Here is a 14469-nt window from a genome sequence, read left to right on the forward strand (position 1 = left end):
TGAACCTCAAAATCATATCGTTACGGAAACACTGACTACTGAAAAGGAAAGTTTGTTATTATTGACGAACTGACTGACTGGCTTCTGTGAATATTACGGAAAATCTTTATATACACTCCAAAAACACATGGACCACAAAGTCTTTAGGAGTAAGTGAAGTAAAAACAAACTCTGCCGTAGATCTTCCTCTTGAAAACTGAGGAAATGTAAGTAAAGTTTCTAATTGATGAAAAATGACTGACTTCATGAATGCTACGAAGGATTTTGCTACACTCCAAAAGCCATGAACCTCAAAGTCTTCAAGAGGAACCAAAGTACAGAAGAACTCACTCTGACGTAGATCCTCCTCTTCCTCTTGAAAATCAGCATGAGGAAGCAAGTGAAGAGGACGAGGAGGAGGAGGAAGGAGGAGAGAAGGACGACGATGAACTCAAACATGGACAGGCCCAAGATGCTGTTGTTGTCACCGTCAGGAAGGGTCACCACTGAGTCATCGTCCTCTGTAGTCGTCCAATAGTCATCACTTGTAGTCGTGGCGGGGTCAAGAGAGGTCGTGTCTGTGGTGGTGTCGATGTTGGTGGTAGCTAAGGGTGTGTTGGTGCGAGTTGTTATGGTAGGGGGTAATGTTGCAGTTGTGGTGGTGGTGGTGGGTGTCGGTGGTGGTGGTGGTGGTGGGTGCAGTAGTAGTGGTAGTTGGTATTGTATTAGTGAGGTGGTACTGTGGTAGTGGTGGTGGTGGTGGGTGTAGCAGTAGTGGTGGTGGTGGGTAGGTAGTAGTGGTGGTGGTGGGTGTAGTAGTAGTGGTGGTGGTCGGTGTAGGAGTATTTGTGGTGGTGGGTGGTGTTGTAGTAGTGGTGGTGGTTGGAGTAGTTGTTGTGGTGGTGGGTGGTGTAGTAGTAGTGGTGGTAGGTGTAGGAGTAGTGGTGGTGGTGGGTGGAGTAGTAGAAGTGGTGGTGGGTGGAGTAGTGGTGGTGGTGGGTGGAGTAGTAGAAGTGGTGGTGGGTGGAGTAGTAGAAGTGGTGGTGGGTGGAGTAGTAGAAGTGGTGGTTGGTGTAGGAGTAGTGGTGGTTGGTGGTGGAGTAGTTGTGGTGGTGGGTGGAGTAGTAGAAGTGGTGGTGGGTGGAGTAGTAGAAGTGGTGGTGGGTGGAGTAGTAGTCGTGGTGGTGGGTGGAGTAGTAGAAGTGGTGGTGGGTGGAGTAGTAGTCGTGGTGGTGGGTGGAGTAGTAGAAGTGGTGGTGGGTGGAGTAGTAGAAGTGGTGGTGGGTGGAGTAGTAGTGGTGGTGGGTGGAGTAGTAGAAGTGGTGGTGGGTGGAGTAGTAGAAGTGGTGGTGGGTGGAGTAGTAGTGGTGGTGGTGGGTGGAGTAGTAGAAGTGGTGGTGGGTGGAGTAGTAGAAGTGGTGGTGGGTGGAGTAGTAGAAGTGGTGGTGGGTGGAGTAGTAGAAGTGGTGGTGGGTGGAGTAGTAGTAGAAGTGGTGGTGGGTGGAGTAGTAGAAGTGGTGGTGGGTGGAGTAGTAGTCGTGGTGGTGGGTGGAGTAGTAGAAGTGGTGGTGGGTGGAGTAGTAGAAGTGGTGGTGGGTGGAGTAGTAGAAGTGGTGGTGGGTGGAGTAGTAGAAGTGGTGGTGGGTGGAGTAGTAGAAGTGGTGGTGGGTGGAGTAGTAGTCGTGGTGGTGGGTGGAGTAGTAGAAGTGGTGGTGGGTGGAGTAGTAGAAGTGGTGGTGGGTGGAGTAGTAGAAGTGGTGGTGGGTGGAGTAGTAGAAGTGGTGGTGGGTGGAGTAGTAGAAGTGGTGGTGGGTGGAGTAGTAGAAGTGGTGGTGGGTGGAGTAGTGGTGGTGGTGGGTGGAGTAGTAGAAGTGGTGGTGGGTGGAGTAGTGGTGGTGGTGGGTGGAGTAGAAGAAGTGGTGGTGGTGTGGAGTAGTGGTGGTGGTGGGTGGAGTAGTAGAGTGGTGGTGGAGTAGTCGTGGTGGTGGTGGAGTAGTCTGAAGTGGTGGTGGTGTGAGTGGTGGTGGTGGTGTGGAGTAGTGTGGTGGTGTGTGTGTGTGTGTGTGTGTGTGTGTGTGTGTGTGTGTGTGTGTGTGTGTGTGTGTGTGTGTATATATATATGTGTGTGTGTGTGTGTGTGTGTGTGTATATATGTGTGTGTGTGTGTGTGTGTGTGTGTGTGTGTGTGTGTGTGTGTGTGTGTGTTTCTTCACATTTCTTCTTATTTTCTCCTTACTTCTCATATCTTCCTTCCTTCATATATTTAACTCGATCTGTGCCCGCTACCCTCTACCCTCCCAGCAAACCGCGTGTAGTGTGGCCGCACCCTTAATTAAAGAGGGTATGTGGTAGTTGTAGAGGTGGTAATTAAGTGGGTGAGTGGTTGTGGTGGTGGTAGTATCAGTAGTGGCGGGGTTAATTAGTTAGTTAGTTAGTTAATCGTATGCTATATAGAGGGTGGTGATGGTTGTAGTGATCTTAGGCGTGTGTGTGGTAGTGGTTGTGGTAGTAGTGGAAGTGGTAGTAGGTGGGTGTGGGTGGTTAGTGGTGTGAGGAGTGGAGCAGTAGGCTAAAGAAGGTAGTGATAGTTATATATTGGTCTCAGTGGGTGGTTGTGGTTGTGGTGGTAGTATAGTGGTAGTAAGGGTTGTGAGGTAAGGAACAGTGGGTTAAAGAAGGTGGTATTTAGTGTGGTGGTAGTTATAGTGGTGGTTGATGGGTTGTAGGGGTTGTGGTATGGTATAATTATTAGTGGTATTATTTCTCACTTATCTTCATAGCCTACCATCGAAAGCCCATTTTCTACTAAACAACAACAAAGAAAACGAATATTGTAGGGGTGAATAATGTAAAATGAGTCTACGGTCAACCTCAACTATGCTGCTTCAAACGAATAATTCTTAATATTATTGAGCACAGTACAAAAGGGAGAGCCGGGATGATATAAATATTATAAGCTACTATATCTGTAAATCCAACACACACTTAGGGTGGTATTGTTAGACGCGAAGGCTAGCGTCCTTTCCTGTCGCTCGACCATGTAGGTAGGCAAAGTTACTTCGTCCCTCGACCGTATTGAGAGACCAGCCCGCCAGCAGCCCCCGCTGCATCTGGCTGCATCTGGGTGTTGGTACGCCTGATCGGCATCAGCTGGCCACGCACCGGCCCGATTTCCCGTTTTTTTCAAAAATCATGTTTCATATCGGGACTACATTAAGAGAAAATTATAAATTTAGAGATAAACAAAACAGAAAAGCTAGATATAGCCGTAATTAATGGAAGAAGACGAGGTGCAGTGCATAAACTTTTATTTCAGCAGTCATACATATAAGAAATTATAAGGAAGTACTCTTTTAAAAATAATAGCATTTAAGATACAAATTCAAATTAAACAATTATGAAAAAAAGAAAAATGAAAAAGATAATGCAGAGTGCCGATATGAATGCATATTCCGCCATCACAACAACGCGCGCGCACGGAAGCTGATCGACAATGGACCGCGCTGCACCACTTTCGTCAAGGCAGAGGAGAGTCCTGGTGCAGCTAGTGGAGGAAAGGCCTGTCCTTCAAGATAGGTCAACCAGCACTGCGGTCCAGCACAAGAAGAACTTGGCGTGGGATGAGATCGCCAAAAACTTCAACGCCATGCACCCTGATCTGGAGCCGCGATCAGTTCAACAATTGAAAAGAAGTTTCAACCGCATCAAATTGAAGTAAGTAAATGAGGTGCATTGATTTTACGTTGTATATAGTTAACCTTTTGACCAGTATCGCTTTGTATCGCTTCTTAGGTCCTCCTCTCCTCGATCCTTTCAGTGCGCAACGCGTCATGACCCCTGTGCGCTGTCGGGCAGGGGGGAGGTGAGTTCTATTTTCACCTCCACACCTCTGTAACTATGCATTGTAGCAAATATTCGGCATATCATTGGAAAGATAAAGGCAAATACTATACAGCTTGCTTAATTATATTGCCAGTTTCATATGATGACCGACTAAACAATTATATTTTGCCATCGTATCTAACACAATAACCGCTATTATAATATGTATTGGTAGTATAGTTTGGTATATATTATTCTCGCTTTAACTTAGTGGTTGTAACAGCCAACTAGGCAAGACAATTCACCCCGTTCTGATGACAGGCAGCATGTTTCACGTATGAGTATGTGGTTGCATTATGTAGGAGGTGTCGGTGGACATTCCATCAGAATAAAGTTACTATGGGGTGGTGAATAGTGTTGGAACATGTATTGTGAGCTGTAGATTCAAAACACCACCAGCACAGACAGCGCGGCGTCGCTGCCACAATTTAGCAATAAAATAATAAATGCTCTTACTGTGAATTACCATATAGTTCTTGCATCACGGGGTCACGGGGAAAATGCTTCCACCTCAGCGTGCGGTTGCAGAAGCAACTGGGGTCACATGCCACTCCCTCCCCTGAGAATTAACATACTGCCCCCATCGACCATGCCTTTATACCCACCATTAATATGATCTTAGAATGTGCCCTTGTAACATTCTGTGTGGCATCAGAATGCCGCGGAGCTTCACTTGTCTAGTGCCCTCCCATACTCAGATGTGCCCCCCTTTGATAAATACCTATCCACTCCAGTGTTTGGGTGATGATTAAAATGATCAACTTTTCACCTTTTGAGACACAGATTACACTAATAATGTGTTCTCCAGATCCAAAATAATCATAATGCATTAAAAATAGGCTATAGTTATTTTTCATTGTTATTACATGTTATTTGTAAGGCAAAAAGAAAGAATTACTGGTAGAATAGCAATAAGCATAGAGCAGGTGTAGCTCTTACATATGATAATATTATACCATTGCTGATCAAATAGTAACCCATTAATTCTTGCTTTGTTAGTTAAGAGCTATATTCAAACTAAAATAATCCCATGTTATCAACCTAATTGAATAGCAATGTATCTTTAATGCAAACACTATTAATATTAATAGGCACTAGAATATTAAATCTGCAACACTAATATCAATTTTGGTACAACAAGTTGTTTCCAATGCTCTTTACTATATTTGGTCAAAGGGTAAAAAAAGGTAAAGGAAAAGGTTAAGTTGGGAGCACACGCTATAGCTGCGGGTGGTGGCAGTGCTCATCTCCATCCCATTGATCCTTTGAGCCTGTCATGAGACAACCCATAAACCAGATACAGTACCAGTGTAACATCTGGGTTACCACAGTTTACTTTCCCTGGTGGCCCCAGGTACCCGGGTGAAAGGAAGGATGAACGGCTGGGTGGCTGCATGCCGACTGCCCAGGCCCGCAGATTCATTGTTAGGGACTCGAACCACTGCATTGCAGAGGTGTATTGTTAAAGGGTTTACAATTCAGTATGCCTTTGATATATTATTGTTATTAAAATCATGTTTCATTGCAGTGTGAAAAAGGAAGAGAGAGCCTACAAGCTGAAGGTGAAGAGGACTGGTGGTGCCCCTCCTCCATCACCTCCCAAGTTTACAGAAGAACATGAGACTGTTGCCTCCATGATCTCTGGAGAACTCAACATGGGCGAGGATGTCTTTGACACTCTTGCCATTCAAGATGGGCATCCAGTGGATGAGGCAGGCACTCCCATCATGGATGTTACTTTCAGTAAGTTAATCATTGCTTGAAAGTATATCACATTATATTATCCAGCTTTCTGCATTCTTGTTCTGGTGCTGCATATAAATACTATCATTGTTATTCTCATCATCAATTTTCACTTTTTGATACACTGTTTTAGTTTCACAGATATGCAAAAAAATATATATATATAGATATATATATATATATAAAAATATATATATATATATAAATATATATATATATATATAGATATATATAAATATATAAATATAAATATATATATATATATATATATATATATATATATATATATATATATATATATATATATATATAGAGAGAGAGAGAGAGAGAGAGAGAGAGAGAGAGAGAGAGAGAGAGAGAGAGAGAGAGAGAGATATATATATATATATATATATATATATATATATATATATATATATATATATATATATATATATATATATATATATATATAGATAGATAGATAGATAGATAGATAGATAGATAGATAGATAGATAGATAGATAGATATAGATATAGATATATAGATATAGATAGATAGATAGATAGATATAGATATAGATAGATAAGTTACTCATTTCTGGGAACAAGCTCTGAGGGGGCCCAGTCTAGGATTAAATTTAAATAACTATAAATGCAATAGATATCAAATTCCCTCTGGTGCCTTTATTGATGGGGTAGTGTTTTTTCAAGTATTATAAGAAAAGAAGCTAACATTGTTATTGAAGGAAGAAATTTCCCGAGTCACATCATCTTTCATGTATAAGTATGACTGATAATGCATTGTATTATTTCACAGCTGTGAGTGGAAAACTGCCACCGACAGAGGTCCCCTCTGCTACTTCTGCCGCTGAATGTGCTGAAGCACCTGCACCTCCTAGTGCTTCTACATCTTTCCAGCCAGAAGCTTCATCCTCTGCATCCACTGCACCATCACTAACTACATTTACATGTAATGTGGCCTCCTCTTCTGCTGCCCCACGGCAGAGGAGGAAATTTGATGCAGAGTACCAGGCCTGTCGGAAGCAGCAGGATGAGTATCACCAACTCCTTCTTCAACAGACCAGAGAGGAGCACGACCAACAGATGAAACTGTACCAGTTTCACAGGGAGGTGTTGCAGCGGCAGCTAGATGTCTTCACGGAGACTTGGCATCATATCCGTGAGGCAGCAGACACCTGCAAAGCCAAATTTTTGGACAGTTTGGGGAATGCCTGAGAGTAACATCCATGATGGGATTGCCTGCCTCATCAACTGCATGCCCATCTTGTATTGTAAGAGTGTCAAGGACACACTCGCCCATACTGAGTTCTCCAGAAATCATGGAGGCAACGGCCTCGTGTTCTTCGGAAAGCTTGGGAGGTGATTGAGGAGGGCCACCACCAGTCTTCTTCACCGTTAGCATGTAAGCTCCCCCCAACATCACTACCTATGAATTTATCTAAACATTTTATTAATGTGTTCATCTTATTGACTCTCATAACATGAAGGCCAGGCCTGTTCCACTCATTCTCTTGTTGGTAAAGTATTTTTTGCCTATGACCCTGTGGAATCTGAATTTATCAAATTTAAACCCATTATTACATGTCTCTTACCATCAGAACCTTATAAATATCCCCCTTATTAAAGCCCTTCATCCATTTATAAACTTCGATCAAGTCTCCTTGCACCCTTTGCCTCTCTAGAAAATGCAAGTTTAATTAACTGTTCGAGTCTCCTCATATGTCAAGTTTTTGAACCCGTAAATCATCTTTGTCATCCTCCACTGTACCAATTCTAACATTTTGATACCCATTCTACAATTATGAAGGTGACCAGAAAAAAAACACATTATCATGATAAGATCTAACTAATGCTAAATATAGCTTGATGACATCAGCACTTGTTGCTTACTCTCCTTGAAATGAATCCCAATACCCTATTTGCACAATATCTAGGATGAATGCATTGTGCTCTTAGATGGAGATCAGAGGTCATCAAGATCCCTGAATTCCTCTCACACCTTGATCTTCTTAGGGAGTGTCATTTAACCAATAATTATGAGGGTTGTTCACTTATACACTCAGAGTACTGCACTTCCAGTTGTATAAATTATATCGAACACTGCCACCATATTGAGTTGTTTTTTTTTAGCCCAATGTAGATGGTGGCAGTGTCCACCGAAACTTTTTTGTTAAATATATAACTATCGTCTGCCAGTGTGGGTTTTTATTTATACATCAAGAATATTACGTCAGAGTGATTAGCCCATTCTTTGCACTTCCAGACATTGAACTCCATCTGCCACTTCCCTGCCCATTCACGCAATCTGTCTAGTTCATCCTGGAGAATACTAGCGACCCGATCCGACTCAATTACTCTGCCAATCTCTGTATCATCAGCATTTTAGCATATATTGCCAACATTAACTAGTGTTAGTAGTAGTAGTTGTAGTAGGAAATACATTATATTCAGTGATGTTTGATAAATATTTTGTTCATTTATTTATATCATGATTATGTACGTATAGGCTTCAGGCAGGAAATGAACAAATTAAAGAGACTGTAAATTTTGATCGGAAAATATTTATGCAAAATCTTACAAGCTATTTTCATTTTCTGAACAGACATAACTTATTATTAGAGAAACTACAATAAAGATCTCAAAATGTACACCACTGTGACCAACCACCACACCAAGAAAAGACGGCGCCACTATAAAACACTTGCCTGCATCATGACGGGCTAGGGCCGACTACCATCCAGGTCTCTCAAGAAAGCCTAAAAGCACTATAGGCTGGGAAAAAAAAAGATCAAACCTGGGCTATCTGTGTATAAATCAACCCAACTGAGCTACTGAGGTCACCATGCCAAGGGCCACTTATGCAGCACTATACCTGACACCCTGGCCCCTACTGTGGATATGAAGGAAAAGTGACCTCGCTCACACTCATGGTAGCTGGAAACGCTTTTAATCGCTTTTAGTCAACCCATAATGCCACCTGTAGTATATATTTACATTAGAAAAACTGCAATAATAGTGAAAAATTTTGTCATGTAGATTACTGAATTTTCAATGTGTTATTGCAGTTCCTCTAATATATATAGCACCGCATGTGCTACTGTGGGTTAAATAAAAGCATTTCCAGCCACCATGAGTGTGGGCGAAGTCACCTTTCCTGCATATCCACAGTGGGGGAGGATGTCAGATACAGTGCCAGAGAAGTGGCCTCTGGGATCATCTTTTCTGGGGTGTTTTATGGGGCTGGTTAGGCTGTGGGACCACTGCCTCCTGAGCCCCATCAGTGGGAAATGTTAGCGGATGTTGTTATTCTGTCGATGTGTCACCAGGGGAGGGGTTAGATCCTATTGAGTTGCCAGGACTTCTGTAGGAAGGTCTGCATAGACTTGAGGGCTTGGAAGGCAGTGTTGGGGCTGAGGGTGTCGCTGCCCAGCAGGCCTTCTATGTAAAGTTGGCCTGTGGATGTTGAGTCTGGTTAGGGATGCTTAATTTGAGGTTGGTGTGGAGGGAGTGGAATCTTGGGCAGTGGAGCAGGAAATGTTCTGGTGTGTTAGGCTGTGTGAGGCACCATGGGCAGTGTAGGTCTTGGACTAGACGGAGAACTTTAAATCATCGATGGCTCGGTTGGCTTGCTGCCCTGACTCCTATCCAGAAGCCTGGGTTCCATTGCCAGCACTCAATGGTGTACATTTTGACATCCACAGAAGATCTAAAAGAATCTCTCAACAATGGAAGCTCTGCGAGCATTTCCAGTGCCTACATCATAATCTGCAAGTATGTCTATGTTGATGGGCTCAAGTTCTTCTTCTGGCATGTCAATGGGGAGTTTGTTGAGGATTGCAATATTGTGCAGGATGGCACATGCAGTCACAATTTTTTTTGATGTTGAGAGTGCTGTTCTCATTGGCTTTGAGAGAATAGCAAATCTTTTCTTCCAAATCCCGAACGTTCTCTCGATCAGGTTCCTTGTTTTGATGTGAGAGGCATTGTAATGCCTCTCCTTAACAGTACGAGGAATTCGAATGGGAGTTAAAGGTAGCTTTACAGGCATAGCCCGAATCCCCAACAAGTATCCTCTGTACTGCCCTCCTCCAGAGTAGCACACAAAACAGACTCACTGAAGATGCGGGCATCATGTGCACTACCTGCCAGTTCACGACCAGATTTGTGAAGAGCATGGATGAGTTGCAGACCCCATTATATTCAATGAAAAAGCCTTTCCTGCAGCGGTAAAGTTCTGCATCTTCTCCACCTGGACTGATGATTGGGATGTGTACACCATCTACACATCCAATAACTCCGGGCATGGCAGCTACCTCGGCAAATTGTCGCATGACATCCTGTTCTTCAGCAGGACTGGGGAACTTTATGTAGTCCCCTGCTAGCTGGCAGATTGCACTGGTCACAGTCTTGACACAGGTAGATACACTGGGCAGCGACATGTCACAGCAATCCCCCATGTCAAGCTGGAAGCTCCCAGTGGCATAGTAGCGGAGGGTTACCAGCAGCTGGAGACGTGGTGGGATTGGAAGCCCTGTAAGAAAGAAATATTTATCAGAATATATATATATATATATATATATATATATATATATATATATATATATATATATATATATATATATATATATATATATATATATATATATATACACACACCATAGAACGGGGCTATTGCGACCACCTGGGGCAACTGAGACCAGCTAAGGAAATTTCTTTTAAAAATTAAACAAAAAAGCTATAATAGGTAGGACTGTTTTGTTAACTTCTGTTTTGTAGACATTCAAGTACATAAGATCTGAAAATGTAAACCACATCTTTTCACTCATTCCACAAGTACCCCTCATTCCTATTCATTTGTGTATGTATATTCGAGGAATGTGACCCAGTAACGCTAAGGTGTGCTGTACACAAGCCGTGTCCCTCAGCCAAGTCCAATTTCTGTGATCTGTAGCCAGGCATCCTATGTAAGTATACAGCCAATGTGGAGGTGATCAATGTTAATGTTTACTTTGTATTGATCTTTATATAACATGGGGTAATTGAGACCACCATAATGGGGTACAAGAGACCACAGCTACATAAATGGTACACACTTCTGTTTTGTTTCGGGATGGTGTGTACCTACAAGAGAAAAGAAGGTTCTCCCAGGGCCCAGTATACTCCTGACATCCGGAAACAGGCTGATAATAATATTAATAATAATAATAATGATAATATTAATAATAATAATAATGATAATATTAATAATAATAATAATAATAATAATGAAAATAATAATGCTAATAATAATAACAAAAATAATAATAATAATAATAATAATAATAATAATAATAATAATAATAATAATAATAATAATAATAATAATAATAATAATAATAATAATAATGATAATAATAATAATTATAACAATAATAATAAATAATAGTAATAATAATAATAATAATAATAATAATAATAATAATAATGATAATAATAATAAATTAATTAATAATAATGAAAATAATAACAATAATTATAACAGTAAATAATAATAATAATAATAATAATAATAATAATAATAATAATAATAATAATAATAATAATAAATTAATTAATAATAATGAAAATAATAATAATTATATATAATTATAAAAAAATATATAATAATAATAATAATAAATTAATTAATAATAATGAAAATAATAATAATTATAATTATAATAACAATAAATAATAATAATAATAATAATAATAATAATAATAATAATAATAATAATAATAATAATAATAACAATAGCAATAATAATAATTCCTGATGACTGCACCTCCATGGTGATGTGGTTATCGTGCCAAGCTACAAATCCACAGATCTAGGTTCAAATCCCAGTCGGTGTGCACCTCACCCAACTGTTCATTCTCCCTCTTGTGCCTGTCAAATTAATGGGTACCTGTGGAAACCTGTGGTAACCCAGATGTTACACCTGCCCTCTCTTTTGGGGTAATGGGTTCATATCCACCACAGGCTATAGTGCTAATGTGACAGAGGTCAGCACTCAGGCCATGTGCAACTATAGTATGTGCCCCTACCTTCACCTTACTTTCACTGAGAATGTGGATGACTGCCTTATCCTACTTTTCAACCAATCAATAACCAAGCCCATAATTTTTGCAGATTTTTGCAGGGGTCTATAAGGCATCATAGTTTCATGAGGTGGGCGGGGGAAGAGGGTAGCGATCGAAGCAAGGATGTGCAGGTGAGGGAATATTTTGTAAATAGGCACTTTTAGGGGCATTTTAAGGCTGATTGAAAAACATTGGAGGGGCTGTAGCCCCCTAGCTCCCCCCCACAGAAATTATGGCTGACAACAGAAACTCATGTTAGAAAAGTGTGTCAAAAGATATGTTGAACTGAATTGTTTGCTTTGACCTAAACTCTATCGCTAGGAAATATGAAATAAACATTTATTCCTTAAGAATGATAATTTGACAAAAAAATCATAGACATATATGTAGACATATTTTTACATAGCTGAGAATAACTAGGGTATGGATCTGTGACTTTGGCACCTCGTATAATTTGAGAACTATCAGGGCTGTCCCTGTTTATGGTTGTGGTTCGTTGGCAGATCTAAAGGGGGACCCAGGGGCCGCCCCCCCATGGTCCTGAGCGAATACTGGAAACTAGCTCAGAAGTGCGCTGCGGCTATAACAACAAAACTCGCAGAACATTCCAAATTGTGTGGTAGGCAATTTCATCGGACTTTTCAACAATCGGGCCTCCGGCAAACTTTTTTCCTGAATCGGCTCCTGTTGCAGTTAAGCATCAGTACATTAATCTTGCTAGCCACAGCTTGATCAGGTCTGATTAAAGTACCTGTAAAGAATGGCATTTTTATATTTTCAGACCTATGATATTTTAAGCTTACCTCTTTTCCTGGTAGAATCTGGCAATAGGTGCTGGATTTTTGATAAGAGATCCAGGGTGACTTGCTTGGAGAGCCGAAAGCGTTGAGTGAACTCCTCTTCCGAGTACATTTCAAAGGGATCCCTACGGCTCCTGAACAAACGGGTTCTCCTCCTGATGGCCAGGTCTTCCCATTGTCCCACGTGAGCCACTCTACGTAGCAGGTGTCTGTAGGCTGCCATTGCTGCTTTATATGTAATAAAAATTATATTTAATCTTTTGTGTCATCACCCTCATCAAGGATTATTTTCATTTGAAGTGGAACTTAAGCATCAAGGTCTGTCTGAATATAAGCTTGAGCTTAGATGGCCAATGTAATTATTCCCCATAATGGTGTGAAATATTAATATTGGCCATGCTGGGGTGGGCAGGCTCAGTAATGAAGGCTGCTTCCTTGACCTATTTCATAGCATTCACAATTCATACTTATTGAGGTTTACTGGCGTCAGGCTCACTGTAGTATTACCAAAGTTAAGGTAAAGTTGGGGGCACACGCTATAGCTGAGCTGCGCGTGGGTTCTCCGTTGCATGAACACGTGAGCCTGTGGTAGGAGGGAGCCCAACACCCCGGGACACAGGGCCAGTGTGACATCCGGGTTACCACAGTTTACCTTCCCAAGGTTTCCCCAGGTACCCATTTATCAACCAGCCCGAGAGGGAGGATGAACAGCTGGGTGAGCAGCACGCTGACTCCTCGGGTCATGATTCGGACACGGGGCCGCGTAGTAGTAGTCAGCCACGCTGACCACTAGACCACGGAGACCTCTTAGTATTACCAAGCACGAATAATAAGATTATACATCCTGTCAAGCTCCCTCACCCGGGTGTAATAATACATTTTGTTGGGGCTACGGCATGGCGATGAAAGGCGAGCCTCCTGTCAGCCTTCCAGCAAGTTGTAAACACGCCTTATCCCGCCTAACGTATCCTGCCACTTTAAAAACACTAAACAATCATTCACAGCCGGGAAAATACGCTTGGTCTTACCTGTATATGGATGATGAATTGTAGTAATGGCGGCAGCCTTCCTCTCCCGCGTGACGCCAGGCCGGAGGGGGGAGCTTGTTGTCGTCACGACGCCTTATTCTTGTAAAACGCGGAACGGGTACTGTTATCAGAGAAACACTAGTGTTCTGCCTAATAGGATATTTTTTTCCCGAAAATTTATTTTATAATTTATTGTATTTTTTACATTCAGTCTAAATTCTGATAACAATTTAAATCACGATTTCGACGAAGACACGGGGGTACCCGTGTCCTCGACACTCGACCATGTTCCAGTATTTTGGCGGGCATTTCAAGTACTCTCAGTAACGACTTGACTTCATGGGAAGTAACTTGTCCTCGACCTTCCGTCTAGCAATACCACCCTAAGGCTCTTCGTCTCATCAGCTCTCCTCCTCCTACTGATAGTCTTCTACCTCTTAAATTCCGCCGCGATGTTGCCTCTCGATCTATCTTCTATCGATATTTCCACGCTGACTGCTCTTCTGAACTTGCTAACTGCATGCCTCCCCCCCTCCCGCGGCCCCGCTGCACACGACTTTCTACTCATGCTCATCCCTATACTGTCTAAACCCCTTATGCAAGAGTTAACCAGCATCTTCACTCTTTCATCCCTCACGATGGTAAACTCTGGAACAATTTTCCTTCATCTGTATTTCCTCCTGCCTACGACTTGAACTCTTTCAAAAGGAGGGTATCAGGACACCTCCTCCCGAAATTGACCTTTCTTTCGGCCACCTCTTTTGATTCTTTTTTGGGAGCAGCGAGTAGCGGGCTTTTTTTTATTAATGTTTTTTTTTGTGTGCCCTTGAACTGTCTCCTTTGTTGTAAAAAAATAAAAATACACCAACGCGCGGACCTTAATACCTAAACGGAATGAGTTACTTACCTACGTTGACGTAGAAAGACCGGAC

The 14469-nt window shown here is 41.7% G+C and overlaps 3 protein-coding genes across 3 annotated transcripts in view; 1 reads left to right on the forward strand and 2 right to left on the reverse strand.

Moving 5' to 3' along the window:
- LOC126989584 (uncharacterized) overlaps positions 1-3089 on the reverse strand; it is a 4726-nt gene extending 1637 nt beyond the window's left edge. Inside the window, exons 1-2 of the mRNA XM_050848156.1 lie at positions 3038-3089; positions 331-584 (exon numbers count right to left, since the gene is read on the reverse strand). Of these exons, the coding sequence (XP_050704113.1) occupies positions 331-584; positions 3038-3089 (306 nt within the window). The remainder of the gene's footprint in view (positions 1-330; positions 585-3037) is intronic.
- Positions 1-13956, reverse strand: part of LOC126989583 (putative nuclease HARBI1) — a 30830-nt gene extending 16874 nt beyond the window's left edge. The window contains exon 1 of the mRNA XM_050848153.1: positions 13538-13956. The gene's annotated coding sequence lies outside the window, so the exon portion shown is untranslated. The remainder of the gene's footprint in view (positions 1-13537) is intronic.
- LOC126989585 (uncharacterized) lies at positions 2163-6822 on the forward strand. Its single transcript, XM_050848157.1, has 3 exons — positions 2163-3693; positions 5390-5604; positions 6404-6822. The coding sequence occupies exons 1-3, from the start codon at positions 3473-3475 to the stop codon at positions 6820-6822; spliced, it is 855 nt and encodes a 284-aa protein (XP_050704114.1). The 5' UTR covers positions 2163-3472.
- Positions 13957-14469: the final 513 nt, after the last annotated feature.

Source organism: Eriocheir sinensis, unplaced genomic scaffold (assembly GCF_024679095.1).
Source record: "Eriocheir sinensis breed Jianghai 21 unplaced genomic scaffold, ASM2467909v1 Scaffold1225, whole genome shotgun sequence".
Classification (NCBI taxonomy): domain Eukaryota; kingdom Metazoa; phylum Arthropoda; class Malacostraca; order Decapoda; family Varunidae; genus Eriocheir; species Eriocheir sinensis.